Source organism: Drosophila kikkawai, chromosome 2L (assembly GCF_030179895.1).
Source record: "Drosophila kikkawai strain 14028-0561.14 chromosome 2L, DkikHiC1v2, whole genome shotgun sequence".
In the NCBI taxonomy this organism is placed as follows: domain Eukaryota; kingdom Metazoa; phylum Arthropoda; class Insecta; order Diptera; family Drosophilidae; genus Drosophila; species Drosophila kikkawai.
Genome location: NC_091728.1, coordinates 24,160,637 through 24,184,270, shown reverse-complemented (window position 1 = coordinate 24,184,270; position 23,634 = coordinate 24,160,637). Strand labels below are relative to the sequence as shown.

At 40.5% G+C, this 23,634-nt stretch overlaps 1 protein-coding gene across 14 annotated transcripts in view; it reads left to right on the top strand.

The window, feature by feature from the left end:
- lola (longitudinals lacking) overlaps positions 1-23,634 on the top strand; it is a 65,804-nt gene that overhangs the window by 37,093 nt on the left and 5,077 nt on the right. For 3 of the 14 annotated variants that reach the window (XM_017166499.3, XM_017166496.3, XM_017166500.3), the window contains exon 7: positions 475-2,343. The exons of 1 other annotated variant lie outside the window; for it this stretch is intronic. In XM_017166499.3, the coding sequence (XP_017021988.1) occupies positions 475-1,691 (1,217 nt within the window). In that variant the 3' untranslated portion in view covers positions 1,692-2,343. Of the gene's footprint in view, positions 1-474; positions 2,344-4,161; positions 7,749-7,801; positions 7,888-7,966; positions 8,081-8,208; positions 10,363-12,389; positions 17,217-18,079; positions 19,442-19,659; positions 21,100-21,524; positions 21,926-22,256; positions 23,196-23,634 lie in introns of those variants that run through there. 10 more of the 14 variants (XM_041775702.2, XR_011444480.1, XM_017166498.3 and 7 more) reach the window with 10 other exon arrangements.

The window sequence follows — 23,634 nt, the reverse complement described above, 5'->3', positions numbered from 1 at the left end:
TACGGTCCCTGATTTAAATGTTTTAAAAGAAACTAAAGATAGCAGCTCAAAATAAGTTTTATTTTCAGAGCCCTTTGGATCTCACTTTCTGTATTTTCTTTTTATTATTTATTTAGCGATTGAAGAAATATAAATTGTAATACAAATTTTCAACAGAATCAATTTCCATAAATAATTAAAGTTTCATAATATTATTTAAATATTTAGTAAACTTAAATTTAAGGGTTATTTGTTTGGATAGAACCTGAAATAAATAGCTATATAATGGGAGTTTTAAAAAGAGTACCAAATAAACGTAGCTGCCTTATAAAAGATAGTGCCAAAGACATTTTAAAGATAAAGATATATTTATTATTGTTGAAGCTATGCAGCTATACGCATTCATTGGGTTATTTAATTAATTTAAGATGATTTTTCTTTACATATTTCTTTACTAATACATGAATCCTACTTGTAAACCTTGAATTTTTTCAGAGCTTATCAACATTAAGAAGATAATACCGGCAACCACATCGATTGCCACACACCATCATGCGCACACAAGCCAGGCGACAATCATACATCCGCATCACATTATCCAGCATGTGCCACAGGAGACGCACCATCAGGAGCAGCAGCAGCAGCAGCACCAGACGATCCACATTGAGGAGGTGCCGCAGACGTCACAGCAGCACCATCACCACCTACAGACGACCCAGCCGCCGCAGCACACCCAAGTACAAAGCATAATCACAACGCATCCCGGCCAGACGATCAACCTGGTCGGGCTGCGGAATGTGCAGCTGACCGATGCCAAGCCCATTTCCGGCTCGAGAATTCGGTATACGCGCGGCAAGATCATCGGCGGGCCCACAGTCCAGAATCTGCAGATTGTGGAGACCCATGAGCCCATCCAGCACCATCACCACGAGCTGGCCGATGGCACCAAATATGAGATTAGCGAGATCGATCTGAACAATCCCAATGCATCGGCGGCGATCATCAGTGACTTGGTGAAGTACGCCGAGATCGATGACATCGAGCTGCCGGATGGCACCAAGATTGGCATTGGATTTGCCCCCTCGGAGATTACGGAGCACATGCAGACCTCGGGCGGGGAGACGCACATAACCACCATTGAGCACGATCCGCAGGAGCTGCAAACGGTGCACGAGGTGCATCAGCACGATGAGTCGCAGCAGCAGAAGCATCACATTCATACCACACAGCTGCAGACGCACCACATCCAGACGGTGGTTCAGACCGGTGATCAGCAGCAGCAGCAGCATCACCATCATCAACGCCTCGAGCTGCAGGACGACGATGGCATGGAGACGATCATACCCGAGGAGATGGGCGTGCACGACTCGAGCAAGAGCTACACCATCCTCACCACGCGACCGATGAAGGAGGAGTCCGATGCTGGCAACGATCCCTCCGGCATGACCTACGAACTGTCGCTGAGCGACTCGTCGCTGGGTCCCTGCGATGATCCCGAGTCACGGTACGTGTGCCGCCACTGCGGCAAGAAGTATCGCTGGAAGTCCACACTGCGTCGCCACGAGAACGTCGAGTGCGGGGGCAAGGAGCCGTGTCATCCCTGTCCGTACTGCACCTACAAGGCCAAGCAGCGTGGCAATCTCGGAGTCCACGTGCGCAAGCATCATCCGGAGAAGCCGCAGCTGGAGAGCAAGCGTGGACGCAAGATCTAAGCGAGCGCGGGTAGTGGGTGGAGGAGTGGATGAGGAGTTGTGAGTAAACGCGAAAATCTTACCCCTTGAGTTGTAGACCAGTTTTTCATTATTTTTAATAATATTTTTATCATTTTTATCATACAATCACAATTGTAACTAATTAAGCTTAAAACGTTCTTATTTGTTGATTATTTTTATTAAGTTTATAAGTCGAACAATTTCCACCTCTTGTTTCTAATATTCAAAAGATATCATTTTCAAAAAACCGCATTGAATTCTATATATTATACTTTAAGCTTTAACCTTTGTACGTCTTTACATTTAATATAATTGGTTCTTTTGGTAATTTTCAAAATTACAAACTAAAAACATACGGAAGCCCCAAAAAAGTTGATATAAACTAAAAAATGGTCGACAACAAATGGAAGACGAAAACTTTAAATCGATGTGCAAGTATTTTCATGGAAATAACACAAAGAAATATATAGAAAGCAAACTCTATATGGAAAATAGTTTAGAGAAACATTAATTGTAATTAGAAATCTTGATTCTGTATGTATGTGTGCGTGCTCTCAAAGAAAAAATAAGAAAAACTTAAAAAAAAAAAACAAAAAAAAAATAACACAAAAATATACATATTAAGAATAGAAATCTTGAAATCAAGTTGAAACTAGCTAAATCTTAACATGAAAACTCTGAAAAATATAAATTTCAACTGCAAATTCAACGTTTTTGGAGAAAACTGCACATAACATTAATTTTATAAATATTATCAAAAAGAAAACACTCTAAGCTTAAAATGGAGGAAGTGAAGATAAAGTGTAAACCTAAAATTTGAGGCTTACAACATTAACACATAATTAGAATCTTGTTTTGAAAATACCCCTAAATATTAATAAACGAAAACTATGCTAAAATAATGGGTAATAATATTGATGTAAATTGCAAAAACCTGAGAAAAGTTTAAAGAACGAACTTAGAAAAATTGTTTATAAACCTAATAAATATTTGAGTAAAAAGAAGAATAACTTTGAAACAATATTTTCACAGATAAATACATAGAACAAAATCAATATATACATATATATATATATACGTCTTTTACAGTTTTTTGTGTGTGTAAATCAATTACTTGATGGAAATTAAACATTTACTATATATACTTATCTATAGAAATGATATATTTTGAAAACTAGTTGTAACAAAAACAGAAAGGTCAAAATAAAATAAAATTATATAAAAACCCCAAAAAAAACCAATGCAATTTCAAGCTTTGTGGTCAGTTGGAACCCTAGACTAGGCTTGAAGAATTCATACTAATATATTTCTCTTTCCAGGTGACCGAAAATAGCCCCGCACAGCGAAGAGCCAGCGTAGCCAAAATAGCCTTTAAGGAGCCGATCTTTACCGAGCAAACCTAATATATTTCTCTTTTCTTTTAGATGGCCCCGAAGGATCGAACCTGGAACTGGGACCTTGAGGAGCCCGACGCATCTTGAGCTAAACTTAAGTAACAGACAAAAGCCCAAAAACAATTGTGAAAAGGAAGCAATTGCCTATGCCTATATATACTCCTATTATTATACATCTAAGAGCCCGTTCGTTTCTGTGTATGCCACTAAAAAAAACGTAACAACCAGACCCGAATTGAACCATGAACCCGAACCTGTATCCAAATAATCCCAGCCGTGTTTTTATAAAGATGTTCAAGTAAAAAAAAAAAAAGATAATCGAGACAACAAAGAAACCCACCACCAACCACCAACCCCAAGCAGCACTTCCACCAGCTACTACAGTTCAATTATTAATTTAGTTATTCTTCTTTTTAGTTGTTTTTTTTTTTTTTTTAATTTACTTCTTACAAAACAAAAAAATAAATATGTTTACACCCTGCACTAATTGGCCTTACTTTGAGCAAAGTGAAAGAGAGAGTTTTCTTTTATCGCCTTATTCTGTATATATGTGTTTATTTTAATTTGTATTCTAATTCTAATTCCTATTCACGCCACATAACGCTTTCTTATATATATATTATCACCTCTAAATGCTTTGACTAATTCTCTATAAATCTTTGCTTTGCGTGTGCCATCACCTCATCCAGCAGATACGCATATCATCATTCCCAGAGATCCCACAGTCCACAATCTCCACTCTTCACTCTCTCATTTGTGTGTGTTATTACACCCAAGCCTTTGAACTAACAGCTAAATAATCCTTTTTCCCAAGTGTTAAGTTTTGTTATATATTTTTTTTATACATAATTGAGTTTGTTTTTTGCAGTTTTATCTCCTGTGTCGTCCAGTCAAAAGTAATTCTATTTATTTTTCGTTCTTTTCTCTTTTGTTTTTCTTTTCTCCTTTTTTATTTTCATATGTTGTGCGCTGCGCCACACCATCTTCGACCTCCAAAAAATAATAATTATAATAATAATAATAAAAAAACATAAACACATAAACATAAAACACCCCGAACCCAACCCTCCAACCAGATCTGAGTATTACCCGCATTGCCGGACTCACCTGGAACGAGTGGAACGCCCGCCTGGCCATGCCCTTGGTCACCCTGCGCGAAGGCGTCCAGCCGCTGATCTTTCCCACCGATCTGTCAGTGGACAAGCAAAACGCCAACGCCAAGGATCAAACGATATCATCTGGTGGCAGGAAGACACCCACCACGGATGCCGGCGGCGGCGGCGCAATAGTGAAGAGTGAGCCCAGAGCGGCCTCCACGCCAGCCAGAATTCACAGCAGCAGCAGCAGCAGCTTCAGTAATAACAGCAATGGCAAGCCCATCAAGACCAGCAGTGGTGGCAAGTTGAAGCATCTGAGCGAGGAGGAGGCCACCGCTTTGATGCTCAAGGCTGTGGCCGAGAAACAGGCCGCTGCTGCCGCCGGCACCGAGCTGAGCTTTGGCGAGGATCAGGCCAGCTCCGGTAATGGGAACAGCAGCGATTATCCCGCCACTTTGAGCGGTGCCGTGACCTTTGCGGATGTTGGCGGCCCAGCTGGACTATGCCACATCAACATCCTGAACAGCATCAGCGCCATGAACAACCTGATTAGCGGTAGCACGGCGACGGCGGCCGGAGGCGGAATACCCACTGGATCGGGCCAGTCGCCATCGAACAGCAGCGGCGGCGGCGGCAACAACAGTACGCTGGGCTTGGCGGACAACGGTGCTGGACACCCGTGTCCCGTCTGTGGGAGAGTCTACAAGCTGAAATCATCGCTGCGCAACCACCAGAAGTGGGAGTGCGGCAAGGAGCCGCAGTTCCAGTGCCCCTTCTGCGTCTATCGCGCCAAGCAAAAGATGCACATTGGCCGGCACATGGAACGCATGCACAAGGAAAAGTTCAAGCTGGAGGATGTGAAGAATTTTGCCGGCTCCGGAACCCTGGATGGCGACACAGCGGCGGCAGTTTCTGTGGCAGCAGCCGCGGCTGCGGCTGCCCTGGCCAGCGGCGTGCCGACCGAGTTGCATCCGCACTTCTCGTAGAGAAAGTACATGCATATGTACATCTCCTGGGGAAGCCATGTATAAAGAGTTATCAAACGATGATAAACTACAAAACAGAATCAGGGATTAATAAGAACGAAAGGAAATTACATAAAGAAAAAAAAGAAGAAATAATCACACACCAAGCTCTCGGGAAAACGGAATCAGAGTGCCAAATTAAGCTTAAAACAAACAAAAAGCAAATGAGTAGAGGAGAGGAAAAAACAATAATGAAATAGTGTTGTAAGATGAGGATGCCTGGGATGTTTCGAGAAAAGAAAAACGCGTTCGAAAGGATCGCAAAACAATTTGTTGCAAAGCACAAAACAAAATATGTACGCCATTTCCACATAAAATATTCTTTTTTGTTATAATTGTTATTAATTGTTTATACGATCTACACGAGACCGGTTCTAAAATCAATCACTTGTATAATTTCAAGAAAAACAAAACTAACAGCAAAGTGATCAGTAAAATGATTTTACGCAAAAAAAAAACACAATTTTAGATATTGCGCAACATTCCACAAAAACAAAAAACGCAAGAAAAAAAAACAAACAATGTAAGGATAAAAGACAAAACTTGAACAATGAAAACGGTGTATAGGCTTAGTTTGAGAAATATTTTATTATATACATATGTACTAATACATAGCCAGGAATAACAGTAGCAGTAGCAAAACTCAGTGGATATTTAAGAAGCAACAGCAAGCACAAAGCACAAAACGAAAAGGAAAACTCAGTCCATATTAAGATATTACTTGTTAAAGCAAACCAGAGAGAAGGGTTCTTCAAGTCAAGTGGAATACATCGGTGATGTACTTGAACAAGAACCCCATAGATATTCAGATATTCATACAGAGTGCCAAACAGGTTCAACTTAGGTTCTTCTTATACACACGCAGACAACAGAGATAGGTTCTCTTAACCAAGTACATGCATCACGGTCGCCAGGCCAGAAACCAGAGGGAATAGTAAAGGGAAATCCTTTAGCTCGGTGATTTACTTGTGGAAAACGGAAAGAGAAGAAGAGCCTCAAATAGATATTCAGTAAATAGTGCCAAACAGATTCAATTTAGGTTCCCATATAAAGCCAGTCTCTTCAAACAACAACATTTTACCTCAAGTGGAAACATTTTTGCTATTATATCAATGTCTTAGGCTACTAAGCTTAAAAACACACACTTTTTATATAGATTTTAGCATAGGAGCAGAGGCAGCAAAGCGTTAGGTAGTCAACGGAGCAAGTGCCTTGATAAATTGATGAAATAAAAGCAACAAAAAAACATAAGCAATTTGCAAAAGACGTTTAAGCATATGAAAACAATCTACAATATATATTCGTAACTGTTTAAAGCCATATAAAATTAGGTTAAGAACAGGAATTTAAGTCAAAAGTCAGCCAGCGGATTGAAATGGTTTCGTAGATATTTAAACTCAGGTACTTAGTGAGGGCGAAACCCGAATTCCCATAACAAAACAGCAACAAAAATCCAGTAGCTGAGCTACCCAAATGCAACAGTAACAAAAACAGAGTAACAGAAACACAGCCACAAAAAATACGTCACATGCGCGCGCACTTTTATTTATTTTTATTATTTTTTTGATAACTTATAAATACGGTATGGATAAATGTGTGTGCTTATCATAAATGATAATTATTATTACATTACGCTGCACATTTGTTAGGTAGTCAAGTGTAATTTATTTTATTTTTTCCCTGCTTTCCACTACAACGAAATACATTCCATAGATGATTTTATTAAGCTTTAATTATCCAACTAAACAAAAGACAAGCAACAACCAACTACAAAACATTCACAAGAGAACAGACAAAGGAAAACTGAAACCCAGACAAAAAAAATGTGCGGCCAGTAAAACTGTGCAACAAAAAAGATATATATATAATTATTAGTTAAGGGCTCTGATCATATTCCATTGAGAAACTTAAGGCCAGAGCGAGGAGGAGGAGGAGGAAGTGAAAATCTCGAATGCTTACATATTAAATAATTTTCTTTAAGAAACTAAAATTTTTAAAAGAAACCAGAAACATTGGATATATACTTGCGGTGTTGGGCTAAGATTAGCAACTCTTTATACAATGAAGAATAAACTAAACGAAACGAAACAATTTTTAAAATCGAAACATTATGGCAAAATCGGAAAATTCCAAATTTTCTTTAAAATTTTTATAATAATAATATTGTTGAACAATAGGAAAAGCGAAAACAAGCACACAAAAAATATATAAATAGAGAATAATTTTAAATAAATAAAAAACACACACTTAATAAGACAACAAATACTCATTAAACAAACAGAATTAGCTTACCCTTATTCTATCTATATATATAATATATATATTTAATTTTTGTAAAACTCTTTTTGTAAATTGATAAAAAAAACCCACAAATTCAATGTGAAAAATATACAAATTCCATGTAATAAAACGCAAAAGAAACAAGAGTTGTTTACTACTATAATAGTAAGATAGTCATATCTATTTCATAAATGTTTTATGTTGATACTACGTCTCTTTTTTACACACACAGATTTTAGTAGCCTTTTGTTTACACTGCTTGTAAGTATTGATTTTTATTTCCTTTTACATTTATTATTATTTCTAAAACATTTATTTGGCCATATTTATATTTTTTTTTCTTAATGAACAAATCAAATTGAATAAAAACAACAATGGTTAGGTCTTCATCATAGCCTAGGTACACATCGAACAAAATATATTATACTATCTTGTTACCTTGACTAATCAAAGCCCAACTTAATATTCGACATTTACAGATGATAATGCCCAGTTGGAGGGCGGCGAGTCCAGGATTCGAGTGCGCAACTGGCTAATGCTGGCCGATCAGTCCATCATCGAGAAGGGTGGCGCCGGTGACGAGCCCACAGCAGGTATTTATTTGGCTGCCTTTTTATCTATATTTTATGATTTCATTAATTTCTTATTATGATTATTATATATAATTATTTTTATATATTTTTATATTTGAATTTCCATTAATTTTGCTTTCTTTTTACAGTCTTCTTTACATATTGTTTTTTTGCCGCACTCGAGACATCATGCATTGTTTTTTACCTTTTTTTTTAATTTATTTTGTATCGATTTTTAACCACAATTAATAACAATTCCAAAATCAAACTAACTTTACATTCCGAATCTCTTTTTCATGACTAACAAACAAAAACACGAAAACTAACCATCAGAAAAACTAACTCAGTCCAAAAAGTCACTCATAAGCGATGCTAAAACCACTAACAAGACATCGGCGGCTCCAAACAAGACTACAACTACCACGACTGCGACAGCGACTCCGAATCCAGCTGCAGCAGCGGTGGCGGCGGCCACCATTGCTGCCAAGCAGGCGGCCGCGGCCATAGCCAGCAGCCACATCAACAACAACAATGGCTCCAGTAGCAAGACCGGCAACGGAAGCAACAAGAGCAGCCTGACCCAGACCCATCCGTCGACCCTGACCCAGACGGTGACCCGCATCGGCAGCATCGGACGCACAACCATTGCCTGCATCACGCCGGCGAACAATGGGAACAAGAGCTTGTCGAGCAACTGCAATGTGGATGCCGCCGCCTCGGCCGCTGCTCTGGCGGCTGCCGGCGTTGAGTTGGACAGCATTGACGACACCATGACCGAGGTGATTGTGAAGATCGAGAATCCGGACAACATGTCGCTCAATGGGGACGACAGCGAGGCCGTGTGCAATAATGAGGCCATCGACGATGAGAACACCTTCGACTACGACCCGAAGCTGGCCAGTCCGCTGTCATGGATCTACGATGCGGTGAAGATCGAGAACGAAGAGTTCGAGGACAGCTACCTAATGGACAACGACGATGACGACGACGATCTGCTGACCACAGCGGCCGCCACTCAGAAGCATGCCAAGCAATCGAACGACAAGCAAAAGGCGGCGGGCTCAATGGTCGCGGGCGGCGGCGGCGGAGCTTCCGTTAAGAAGATCGTGCTGAGTCCGCAGCAGCAGCAGCAGCTGCTCGAGCAGCAGCAACACCTGCAGCACTTGAATCTCCAGCCCACCAGCCAGTCGCTGCAGATCAAACTACCCGCCATTCCAGCAACCATCACCACGATTTCGGCACCCAAGCAGATGGGAGGCTCAATGGCCGGGACCAGTGGCGGCAGCGGCAGCGGCTCGGCTAACTCAACGCTGCTGAGCAGCAAGCTGAGCGGCCTGAACATGGACTCCCTGCACTGGTCCCACTCGGACGACAATCGCTACCGCATTCTCGTCCAGAACAAGCGCACACGCAAGGAGTCGCTGGAGCACTCCGCCGACATGATCTACAACGCGGACATTGAGAAGCCGTGGGTGTGCCGCAACTGCAACCGCACCTACAAGTGGAAGAACAGCCTCAAGTGTCACCTGAAGAACGAGTGCGGCCTGCCGCCGCGCTACTTCTGCAGCAAGATGTGCGGCTATGCCACCAATGTCCACAGCAATCTGAAGCGTCACCTGAACACCAAGTGTCGGGATCGCGAGAAGGATGCCGAGGAGGAGAAGCCCAAGTCGATATCGGGTGGTGGTAACTCCATGGTGTCGATGGGCGGCAGTGCCGGTGTTGTCCCCGTCAGCAGCAGCAATAACAATAACAGCAGCAGCAGCTCCAGCAGCACCTACACCCTGGTGTTCCAGAACGAAGGTGTTTAGGGGGGAGAGACTAGGACTTGTACAAACCCATCTTAGTAGGCACTTCCCCTCGAGTTCGGACATGGAAAGCCCTTAGGAGATGCCACAAACCGAGCAAAGACGACTAGAAATAGTTGGCGAAAACATAAAATTAACTGAAAAGACAAAAACTGCAATTACAATAACGATTGTATTGCTTTAGCAAATTCTCAAAAAAGACAACAAAATTTAACTTAATCTTCATCTATATATATATATAAATATGTGTAAATTTTTTCCCAGAAAAGACAATTATATGAAACTAGTCACACAGCTAAAATTGGTTTTAGGTGTGCTAAAAACAAACTAAAAAAAAAAAAAAAAATCCACAAAAAAAAACGAGAGAAAGGGAATCTTTTGTAACGAGATTATTTAAAAGGTGGAGAAAACCCTTATAATATGCATGGCATGATCATAAAGCAAATGCCCCCTCCAAAGATATAATTAATATTAAATTATAAATGATAAACATTACACATTCGTTTCGCATTATGTTTTTTTAATTTGTTAGAAACATTTTACAAAGACTTGATTTCTGGTCACTAAGTTATGCTTACAATAATAATAATTAACTATAAACCGATTATCTAGTCAAAACGAAACGATAATGAGATAATATTTTCAATTTTAGACAAAAATTATAATTATAATTGATAATATGAACAATTTCATCGGCGCATCTATGCTTTAAAAAAAGACAAAAACGTTTAGATTTAATGAGAAAATCACTAAAACTTAAACCGGCACTTGAACCCCCCGTAGCCTACCAGAGAAATGTAATGTAAACGCGAAATTATAACAAATACCTCTATAAAGTTGCAACAAACAAAAGACAATTATTGATTAATTGGTTATGATTAAACTATGTATTTCTCCCCCAACTGAACATCGTAACTATTTGCCGGCTATTAAAATGTATTGAAAGAGAAAGGAAACCTAAAAAAAACAGAGAAACCAAACACACAAAACCCTAAAAAATGAAAATTCGAAATACAATTAAAAGCAAATGTCAAAAAGAAAATAACAAAAACCAAGTTGTACTTATTTAAATGCAAATTCAATCATTCCCCACATTTCACACAGGAAATCCATCCATCCATCCGCATCCGCCTCCTTTTCCTACTCCTCCTCTTTTCCTCCTCCTCCACGTACAGTTGTAGGCAAAGCCTTGCTTAGAATCTATACTAATCAGATCTATATTTCAGGTGGATGGTGATGATGATAATGGATGTGATGATGTGAAGATGATGATGATGATGATGATGTTGGTCTTGACTGATGAACGACAGGCAAAAAACAACGCAGCTCATGGTGTTGCCTCCTCCTCCCCTCTCTTATTGTTGTTTGCATGCTTAAAACTACTACAACCTACCTATATAAATACTATTTATATAATATATAGTTATGCATAACCATGTATTGTATCCTCCTAGACTTTATATATTTATATGTATATTTGTTAGATGAAGTAACAATATGATTTACAAAACTATGTATGAAACCTATTAGACTTGTAGTTTCTTCTTTCGTTCTATATATTTTTTTTTGTTTTGTTTAGCCTAAGTTCGATCCTATCGATCTCTTCTATCTTTTCTCCATAGCGATAGCCTTACGTTACAAATTAAAACTTGAAAATGAAAACAAAAACAGAGAAAACTTAGTTTGTATAGAGAGTTATATAAAAAAACAATTATTCTTTATTTTGTGACAATTGTGTAAAATGATTTCCCTGTTTACATTTTAATATTGCATGCGTATTCATAAAACAAAAAATATATAAAAAAAAGTCAAAACTCTTTGGGCCCTGGGAATCGGAAGGAGAACTCAGCCTTTCCTTCCTCTTCGCCGACTCCCTCTCCCCTTGTAGTATTATCAAGTGTTTTTTATGTCACTAACCAACAACACTCACTACACACACCCTACACACATTCTATTTATATATATTTACCCAAAACACGTTTATTTTTAAGGACATTTATCACCTGTAACTGAGAACCAAAGTTGATGTTTATTTTTGCTTAGCTCTCGAAATGTTTTACTCGACATTTATGATGTACTCTCATCGTGTTTTTAATTTAATATATTTAATCAAGAAATTTACTTTTGCAGCCTACTTACACACACAAAACACACCACACACCACACACACCTCTCCAGATCTCACTCCACTCCATAGCACCATGTATCTCTCACTAAAGCAACAACATATTTAACTCAAAAACCGAAAAGAAAAAAAACAAAAACCACAAAAAACAAGTAAACAAACACAAAAGAACTCGAAACACATACGGTAAAGATGTCAAATATATATTCTCTTAGTGCGTCACGGTCGCCATGTGATAGCTACAATATCTTTTATTTACTTCCAGTTAGTAAAATAGGTTTTTTATGATTTCCTGATCAGATGACAAAAAATCTATGAACAAATCGAAGCGACTTTCTATGCAGCGAACACTAAAATCTACCTCCTTTACTTTCATATTCTCATCCAATCTTGCCAGACTTTGGCCACCTGTCACCCGGCCCCCATCCCGGCGGCTACAGCCTAATGGGCATCAAGACGAGTCCCTCCTACCACAGTCCCATCGACGACAGGCCCGTGATCAAGTTTGAGCCGGGCAGCGGCCTCGAGTCCGACCACAACGAGCTCGAGAGCAACCGGGCCACGCCCACCCACTGCCCGGGCCACTTGCTGTTGCCAAAGACCCAGCCGCGGCACGGCAATGGCGACAATGACGATGATAACGATAGCAACGACGAGGACAGCATGGAGCCCTGTGACCTGCGCACTGGTCTGGCCAAAGTTCTGCTTGCCGCCGCCCAGGGCAACCCCTTGCCCCTAGGCGCCCATCACCAGCACCACCAGCATCATCACGGCCCCCATCCGCATGTCCGTGCCCTGCCGCAGCTGCTTTATCCGGCTGGGCCGAGCCAAGTGCAGAGGCCGGACACGCCGACGCGTCGGTATAGCAGTAGCAGCGGTGGACTAGTGACCGGCGGCGGTGCGTCTGGCCAGGATCCGTCGAGCAGTGCAGCGGCTGTGATTGTGGCCGTGGCAGCAGCTGCCGGACTGGCGGCCAACAATACAAGTGCCACGTCCGCCGGCGGAGGAGCTTCCACCTCGGCAGCAGCGGCAGCTGCAGCGGCGGCGGCGGCAGCAGCAGCGGCAGCTGGAGGAGGATCATCGGCTGGAAACTGGACAGGCAGCGCCGGAGGCTCTGGAGGAAGCAGTGGCGGTGGCGGCGGCGGAGGAGGAGCCTACGCCTGCGATAGATGCGGCAATACGTACGCCCGGCCGCACAGCCTCAATCGTCATGTGCGCTTCGAGTGCGGCGTTGAGCCAAAGTTCGAGTGCCCCATTTGTCACAAGAAGTCGAAGCACAAACACAATCTCGTGCTGCACATGCGCACCCATCAACATCGATGATACGACAACACGTGCTGCTGCAATGGCATCATCCGATGACGCCAGGCTCTCAAGCAACTGTAGTGGCCTGCTGCCCGGGATCGTATGGATTGGTATCGTAAACGGGGGATCTAAATAGGGCGGGCTTCGGGAGGGGCTTCGTCTCCAAAGCCCCAATCACAGACACAGTTCAGTTCAGTTCAGTCCAGTCCAGTCCAGAGCGTTGTTTTTTTTTTATGTAATTTTCCAAATGATCTTGAAACATATAGTCGTTTTTACATATATATCTATTATATATATACCAACTACACACTAACTCGTAACTATGTATATAAAAAACAGAAGGGAGTTCTTAACCAATTCTAATTCTTAGATCATTATTAATATTATTTTTTTTTTGTATTGCATTCTTCCCTGATAACAAACAGTTGAATTATTTTTGTAGCTTGTTTTTTGTTTTTGAATTGGCAGATAGGAAAAGAATAATTAGGGGAAGGGGTGAGGGGCGCGCGAGAGGTCCGGCGCCGCCGCATGTTGCATGAAGATGATGATGTGTAAAATTCTTAGGAAAACTCAATGATCTCAATGAACTTTTTCTTGATAAAAGCAAAAAACAAAACAAAAATGCGGGAAAAATAGGGGAAATTTATGCATTTTATTGTAGCAAGCAGCAGCAGCAAAAAAAACCCAAAACATTCACATTAAGTATAGTGTAATTTCTAGTGCAGGCCACACTCTCGCGCGCCGTTGTCCTTTGCCTCCCTCATTCACGAGCGAATCTGGGCAAGGATGCCACAGACACCGAAATGGAGGACGTAGAGCTTAAGTCATTGAAGAGACCCCCGGAAAGGCACCAAAACAACACACACACAGTCGTCGTTCTTTACCTTTTTCACATTTTTTTTTTTTCGTTTTTTTTTTATAGTTTTGCTAACAAAGTCAAGAGGAAATAGAAATGTTGAAAGTTTGCTTAGGCACACGCACCCCCCAAAAGCCACATTACGCATAATATATATAATATTATATAACAAATTATAGTTAGTAGTTAAAAACGATCTCTATCTACTCTTTTTCTAAAAACAAAAAGAAACAAAACAAAACCAACAATTTATTAATTTATCTTGTGCTCATTCCATGTACGTTTTTTAAAATTATGTTTTAATTACAATGAACCACGATATGTGATAGCGGGAATTTTAATTTGACCAAAAACGAAATCAAAATTATCGTGGCTTTGGGTTCAGGGCGGCGCCTCCACACATAGCAAACAAAAGGTTTTAAGGAAGACAAACTGAAACTGAAACAAAAACTAAGAACTAAAAACTAAAAACTGCAACTAAAACAGTTATTAATTATTTCGTAGGGAAAACAAAAGAGCAGGCAGGATGTGTGAGCAAGGCGAGGTAGGAATTGGCAATGTAAACGTAGCAACGGGTTTTGGGGGAACTCGCATCGAGTCACAGTCAGAAAGGAAATATAAATTGGTATGTGATATAAAGAATATAGTCGTCATTGTAATTAATTGTAATCGTAATTGTATATGTTTTCTTATTTAATAATTTACTTTTGTCAAAATTGAGGAAGAACCAAGGGAAGAGAACCATTTGGAAGCAAACCCTGAGGATGAGGAGGAGTCTTTGTTATTACAATATAATATTATTTACACACACACACTACACTACACAACACAATGATAATCGTTGATATACAAAAACAAAAGAAAGAGCTTAAATGTATAACAAAAACTTAACTAAAACACACTTAGGGGCGCGCGCATACCATTAATTTGTTGTCAGTTTTTAAAGTTTTGTGCCACACACACAAAAAATGTGATAAAAAAAGTAAATTAAATTACAGACAACAACAATGGCACAAATCGACACAAAACAAAAAAAAAAAAAAACTAAAAAAAAAGCTTTTTACGAATATTAAATATGGAAAAGTGTTAGACACAAAAAACAAAATTCTTATCGGTCAGTATTCGCGAATTAGGTGAGGAAGGAAATGCTAAAATTTTAATTCGTTGTAAACTTTGGTGAAGCAAATTCGATTGGTTATATATCTGCTTTGGATTCATACTTTAATAATTAACATTATGCATTATATATTTTAAAAATAATCGCTTTCTTGCGCTAGTCAGTTTCTAGAGAGTTGTTTTTGCCTATCATTTCGGTTAGAATATATCCAATTCACCATTTGTAAACGTTCGTTTTTCACATGTAATCAATAATCTAATTTTTTTCTAAGGTTGTGGTTCTTATTTATATCTATAAAAAAAGCAAAATAATTTTAATTACTTTTCTAAGCAAAAACATTTAATTTTGTGGTTACAACGAGAGGAACGCGATGGATTCATCTATTACCAAGCCTATTTTATAATTTATCAACAGCGCATGTGATGGACTCGAAATGTGAACCAAATATACAAAGGGGAGAAGGAAAACTTGGAAAATCCAAGACAGAGTCCGAAATGTTGGCAGAGCTTTCGAGTCGAGTTATAGTTAAAATGTAAAGAGAAAGGCATGTGATAAATTTCAATATAATTTGATTAACAAACAAACAAACAAACAATCTATCTACTAACACAAATAAACCCTTTAGAACACACCCAAGATACAGAAAGGCAGACGGAGGAAGGGTGTGTGTATAACCCATAAAAAAGTGAAATATTTTTCGAGAAATTGTACTAACACCCCAGATAACAACTCTATTCTACTAATATGTGTATCCTTATTAATTAATTCTGTTACATAACAACAATATCAAAGATTACACACCCCAAAACACACAAACACAAAATACACGCTAAAAAAAAGTTGTAAACAAGGAGCTGTGAATGTTAAATTATATGTAAAGCAAAATATATATCTAAATATATATTAGATACGAAAACAAAACAAACATACATATAAAGGAATCGATGTGATTAATTGTGATTGAAATGAAATGAAACGAGGAGGGGTGGGGATCCTAGATCCCAGATCCCAGAGCGAGGGCAAGGTTGGCAATAGGTTGGGTTTTGGTCAAGAGAAAGGCTTTCTTTTCAAACACACGACACACAAAAACATAAACATAAACATAAACACATACATGATAGATACAAGAATATGCTTTAGGAAACTCTGATATTTTGTTTGCAACACTTTTTGTTTGTTTTTAGTAATTCTTTTCATTTTATTCTAATATTATTTCTGGATAGCAAACTAATAATACGAAAATGGGGAATTAAAAACATAGCACACACAATAATGTCAAGTAAATCAAGTAGCTTTAAGTTAACAAAACAAAGGAGCACGAGAATGAGGAAGTGAGAAATGATTGTTAATTGCTGTTAAAACGCACGCTTCACGAATAGTAAATAATTGTTGACGATGGAACGCAAAGCGCCGAGGAAATCTAAAGAAGAAAATGTCCACAAAATGCAGACAAAATACAAATTCGATTCGAGTTGGAACACCTTTGTACCATAGCTAAACGATAATTTTACAAAAGAACTAAAGGTTTATATACAAAAAGAAAGAGGAATCACATTGCTTTTTGCACTGCAATTTAGAAAATAACAAATTTAAAATAGAAATCAATCTAAATAAATATATATTTATGAAAAGGAAAATATAAATATAACAAAACGAAACAAACGACGACATTCAAAATGCCAGTTAGACTATGAGAAAAGTGTGCTTAAAAACTTAAAAACCAATTTCAATGAAACAAAAACGAAATGTTAGAACGAATTCAGAGTACATTTAATGATGATTGTGTAATATATAAAGCCGAGAAAACGCCTTAAACAAAATTTGTAAAACTATATATTTTAAATGTTAAACGAGTAAAACGATTTAATTGTTATAAGTAAAAACACAGGCAGAAACCAGAAAACCAACAAATAAAAACTAAATTTAAATATATATTGAAAAAAAGATATGAACAAAACCAAACTTTTAAATGCATTTTGAAAACTTTCTCCTTTGCAGCTTAAAAAGCAGCTGGCCCTCGTGGAATTAGCCTTAAAAACCTTGAACTAACATCATTTTCTCTCTTATTCTAGATGGACGTGATACGGATTTAAACTCGGCTCCGAAGGATTTAAGCCTGAAAGACGAAGGACATCTTGGCGGAGGCCCTCGCATCTTGATAATCAATGATATTGTACTTAAAAAAAATATATATACATATATGATAAACATATGTAATTTAATTTGCTGTATTGTTGTAGTTTTGAAAATCACACCAACGAGTTATTCCAACACACACCAACACTGACATTCGTTACCTGTTATCTATTTTCCGTTCTTCCTGTATATATTCCGAAGCTTTTGTTTAGATAAATGCTTGAGTGGCTTTTTGTATATGTGGTGCGTACATGTGTAACTCTCCTGGGGATATTGTGTCATCCATACGTCATTTTCATCACCGCATCCAACCACCACCACCACCATCATCATCGTTCATAAAACCAAATATCATCGTTCCGAACTGCTAACTCCAGAACCCACAAAAAGTCAACAACAACAACAACAACAAGATTCACCAATCACCAATCCAGCGCGACATTCACCATTCAGCGTCTATTGGGTAGAAGAAAAACACTAAGTTCTTTATATTATTTTTGATTTAACTTAATTTAATTTTAAATGTGCTCTCCGTTATCGATCCACTATTAATTTTGCCTTTGGTTTTGTTCTCCTTTTATTTTGTTCCGACACCGACACCGATACCGATACCGTCACCGTCACCGTCACCTCAATGCTGTGTGCGTGTACCCGTGTATATGTTGACCACCAGCAGACATCTACCCCATCCTGGGCAGCCTCCTGGGCGTGGACACCTCCTCGACGAGCGGCAATCCCGGCACTAGTGCCAATGCCGGCGACGAGTTCTATTCGTATCTTCTCAACAATAACAACAATAACAGCACAACCATAACCCAAGTGAACACCACCGCGTCCTCCAACCATGCTGCGGTACGCGGTGCGAATCCCAGTGGCGCGGGTCTGTCGCGGGATACGTTTATGCAGTGCAAGCACTGCAATCGCTACTACAAGTCCCACCAGAAGCTGCAGGAGCACGTGCGGAAGTACTGCCTGAAGCAGAAGAAATACAAGTGCGTGTCCTGCGAGTATCGGTCACGGCGCAAGGATCATGTGCTGCGGCACGCGAAGCGCAAGCACTGCATGCTCTACGAGAAGTCGCTCGACGCCGAGGAGAGCCTGTATGTGATACGCAACGAGGATGATCTGAGCAACGAGGAGGAGGACGGCGATCTGGATGACAATGATGCGGATGCAGATGCGGATGCCGATGGCGGTGGTATGGACAGCGATGTGGCGGCGGCCCTCTGCGAGATAAACTTCGAATTCGCGGGACGGGATCTAACAATTACAGCGGTGCCGGCGCTGAAGGAGGATGACGAGGAGGATGACGAGGACTACGATGACGATGGCTAGGCCCCAGAATCCGGGGGAGAACCCACAAAGACAGAGCAGCCGCTCGTAGAGGCGTAAAGTGAAATGTTTACCAAATGAAAATATACAGACAATAAATAGTTGCTTGTCCAAGTAGTAGCTACCTCCAACAACCCTGCGACCCGCACCCGAATCCGAACCCGAACCCGAACCCTTCTACCAACGTTGTGGCAGAGCTGGCCGCCCCACACATTCCGTGCACCAATTTACTTAACGAACTCTAAGCCTCTTTTTTATACCATTAATTTCTCTGAGCGCATTCCGTTTTTTACAACTCTTCCTTTCCCGTCTTTATGTTTTCTCTAATGTCTAAGGTCAAAGACCAATTTAATAATTTATACAAATACGTACAGATACAGATACAGATTTATACTATATATATGTTGTTTAGTGGTTGGTGTTCTCTCAAAACTCAAATATTCTTGCCAGCAATCAAAGACTTAAAGCGCCATTAGTTTGCCACGTTTTTAACAAAAGAAAAAAACAAACAAAAACACACACAAATACACGTACATTTATATTCCTCAGTTATACATTTAATAATTCGATATACCTACATTTACCTACATGTAATTACATAGTGTTCTTGGTGTTCTATATAGAAGCAAGCAAAAGCGAAGCGAGAATTTGTGTACATTTTTCTATTCTATAACTTTGTAAATGCAAGAAGCGATTAAGAATAAAGCATACGAATCATATATATATATACAAATATATGCGTGAAAGCAAAACAAAAATCCAAGTTTCTAAATCCCCACACATCCCCAAGACGGCCCCGCAGCTTACAGACACTTGTTTATAATGCTTACAAGTAATTATTTCATATACATATACGAGTTACTCATCCCAGCGGATGACTGACCAGAGTCTCTGTCTTCTCTTTTCCCCGCCTTCTTGCAGATGGCTACTGGACAATCCTGGAGACGGTGCCCTACTCGATCGCCAATGCAGTGCCCACCACAGCCACCACGCTGAGCAACGGTGGCCATGGCAGTAATGGATCGTCGGGCCTGTTGACGGGCGCCACTGTGGTGGTGGAGCTGCCGCCCGACGATCTGGGCAATCCGGTGGGCAACATCCAATACACCATACCAGCGCTCACCAAGAATGCCACGACTAATACGAACACCACCAGCCTGCTGCACAAGCCACAGGCCACCACCATTCAGATTGTGAAGCAGCAGCAACAGCAGCATCAGCAGCAGCCGCATCGCCAGCACTTGACCATCCAGCATCCACCGCGGCAGGAGTACATCAAGATAGACACCTCCCGTCTGGAGGATAAGATGCTGCTGCGCGACGTAATGCAGTATGGTTCCACCAGCATTGCCATGGCGCCGCAGAGTGCCCACAGCACCACTACGTGTGTGGTGTCCAGCCACGAGTCCGGCCTACTACTGGCCGATGCTGATGAGGCCGAGCGGGAACTGGAACTGGAGGCGATGAAAGGCCATGATCATTCGCATGGCGACGTAGATGACGAAGACCATCATCATCTGCTCGACGACGAGAGCTATGTGGTGGAAAAAATACCCATCGACGAGGAGCAGCCGGAAAAGCTGTATATTAATGGAATGTCGAGTGCCACGACGATGCACAGCAGCAGCAACAACAACAACGCGGCGCACACCACAATGACACTGCATCAGCAGCAGGTGACCACCAGTGATTACGCGCTGGACGATTGCAAGTACGCGTGCAATGTGTGCGGCAAGACGTACAAGATCAAGGGATCGTTGAAGCGGCACAAGAACTACGAGTGCGGCGTGGAGCCGAACCTCAAGTGTCCCCATTGTCCGCACAAGTGCAAGTACAAGTCGGATTTGCGCAAGCATATGAACCAGAAGCATGCCGATTCCGGGGAGCCCCTGATCCTGGGACATTAACTTTAAGATAGTAGTCTCTCTTAGCAGTTGTTGTTGTGATGTATGTTCCATACCATAGTTTATACTCGTAAATCTCTGGAGATTTAAGAGCTCTCTCGACCTAAACCCGTCACCTTTATCCAGTCTGATCTGTATTACTATATATTTCCCCTGTATATATCCGCTTTCCTATCCCCCTCAACTGTTTCTGAAGCTCTGGAGATTTCAATATACTGTTTGTAATATAGCCAAAGTTATGATCTCAAGTGAATAATCATAGATTTACTAAGCCCAAGCCGTCATATGAAGTTCTAGTTGAATTGCTCAAACCGTAGACTCAAAACCAATTTCAAATCAGCTCAAGTCAAGTGCGTAAGTCTAAGTATTTTAAACTCCGAACATTATACAAGCCCTAGAGAACGTTTTAACCCCTAAAAATGAATACAGAAAAATAAATAAATGTTTTCAATCGAAACCAAGGCCAGTAATTATTGAGTCCGTTGCGAAAGCCCCGATGAAAACCAAGTCACTAACATGATTCTCTTTTCTCTAGGACGACGGACCCGTGGAACGGAGTGGAACCAGGCCTGGAGAAGCCGAAGCCGAAGGACTGGGTCAGCCAAGAAAGGTCTATACAATTCACTTGACTCTCTCTCTCTTGCTTAGCAATAAGTAGTCCAATCAATCATATATCAGCCAATAAAAATGTCAAACTGAAACGAATTTGTTGTATTCATCGCCACCCACGAGATCACCCCAAAACCCTAGCCCCCTCTCCCTGCAATCCGTGTGTTACTAGAGCCGTAGAGCCCGTGTCTGTGACTGTGTCTGTGTTTTGGAAGCTAGCCTAAATCCAACCGCATTCCGTTTCTGTTTCTTCTCTCCCCGCCTGTCCAGCAGATTTCGTGCGCCACGGCCCCAAGAACCAACTGCTGTGCCAGTGCGGACGATACTACAACACCCTGAGCCGGCTGATGCTGCACCAGCGGGAGGAGTGCCAGGACTTTAAGCGCTTTCAGTGCGACTTCTGCCTCAAGTGGTTCAAGCGGCGATCCCATCTCAATCGCCACAAAAAGCTCCACGACGCGGAGCTCTTTCTGGAGCCGGTGCAACACAGCAAGCAAAGGCCCAGGGCCAAGGCCAAGGGCAGTGCCAATGCCAATGCCAAGACCAACGATGAAGACGATGATGGCCTGGACACCGAAGCAGCAGCCATAGATCTCGATCCGGACATTTTGTACACGTCTGAGATCAAAGTGGAGACCGAGGAGGAGGAGTTCATTTAAGTTTCTGTTACCCGAATATTATTATTATTATACCAACTACTAGACCAGTTCTCGTTGATGCCAAAAAGAGCCGAATAAATACTGAATTTTTGTAAATAAAGAGAAAAGAGGATAACAAGAGAAAGTCTTGTCCTGTCGAAATCCAAGTCTTACCTTTTTACTCAAAACATTACCATTTATTTTTATTCATTTTCTTCATTGATTTTAAATTTGTAAATATGTATGAATGCGACTGTATGAATGTGCACTGTGGCAGTTATATATTTGTATTCTTTTTTTTTTGTTGTTCATTTTTTATGATTTGTATTATTATTTTGATTTCCGTTGGCCTGTTCTCTCGTTGCAGGTCCCAGCGCTTTGGAAGCAAAGTACAACGTTCTGACCCAAGAACCTAACCAGGACTATCCCAGCGGTTCTAAGCAGAAGGTCAGACAGGATCGCAAGTCCGGAAATGCCCCAACTGAAGCGCCTACCGCCGTGGACCAGAAAAGCGAGAACGAGGAGCCGCTGGATACCTCAAGCGACATCAGCCTCAAGAAGGCCATGGCCAGCTCGGACGCCATGATAGCCCTACAGCAGCTGGCCTCCATATCGACGGCGCGATCGCTGCAGCATCTCGTGCAGAATATGGGCAACATAGACACCAGCAGCCTGGTTCCGGGCAGAAAGCATAAGCGCCAAGCGCTTGGCAAGCGCTCTCCCTCCTACGAGTCCAACCGATGTCCGCTCTGCTCCCGCGCCTACCGCTCTCAGGCCTCCCTCAACGAGCACATGCGCAAGGAGCACTCGGTGCTCATCTAGTTAAGTCTTCGTCCTGGATTCCAAAGCCATGCACACAGTTGCTTCGAGATAGAAATGGTCTGAGTTTCATCTATCATGACAAATTTATGAATATATCACAGATATTCGCAAAAAAACAAGTATTTCCTATCAAATATTCAGTGTAATGCAAACAAAATTCAAACAGAAACACAGCTGAAATATCGATATCAGTAATTTCCACCAAATTTCGAAATGAAGACCAAAAAACATAGAATATTTGTTTCTATAATATACTAATTAACCTACAGTTAAGTTGGTATAACGGCCAAGATATATAGAACTCGCCTAATGGTTAAGAATTGTTTGCTTTGCCAAGCATTTATTGGTCTTTGAGTATAATTAGATTATTAAACAGAAGAGGTTATCCGGATTTAATATGTCCAATTAATTAAACAAGGTCCAAGTTAAGACTTTTTATACTTATTGCTAATAAACAATAATAAATAAATATTAAATAATGGTACTTTGTGATGATTTGTACAAGAAATTGTCATTTGATATAATTTAGGCTTTACTTTTTTATTTTTATTATATTTTTATTTGTGCCAAGGTTGGTATCTTTAGTTATTTTAAAACTTCTCCATCATTTACTAAAGTATTTCTTATTATTTTATTTCAGTTTCTTATTTATTTAAAGTTTTCTTCGGTAAACTATTTACAATTCTTAAGGTCAGTATCTTTTGTTGTGTTGAAAACATTTTTATTTTATTAAACAGGTTTTCGTTTTCGTTTCCTTTTTATATTTTCAGTTAATCTGTTAATTGGCAAATGTGTTTCAGACAAAAAAGGATGCTTATAACCAGGCAAGTACACAAGATCCTTTCATCGTTTTCCCCCTCTAAGAATTGCAGTTGGATTCAGATTTCCAGGCAGAGATACAGGATTGCAGCTAATCCTTTAAC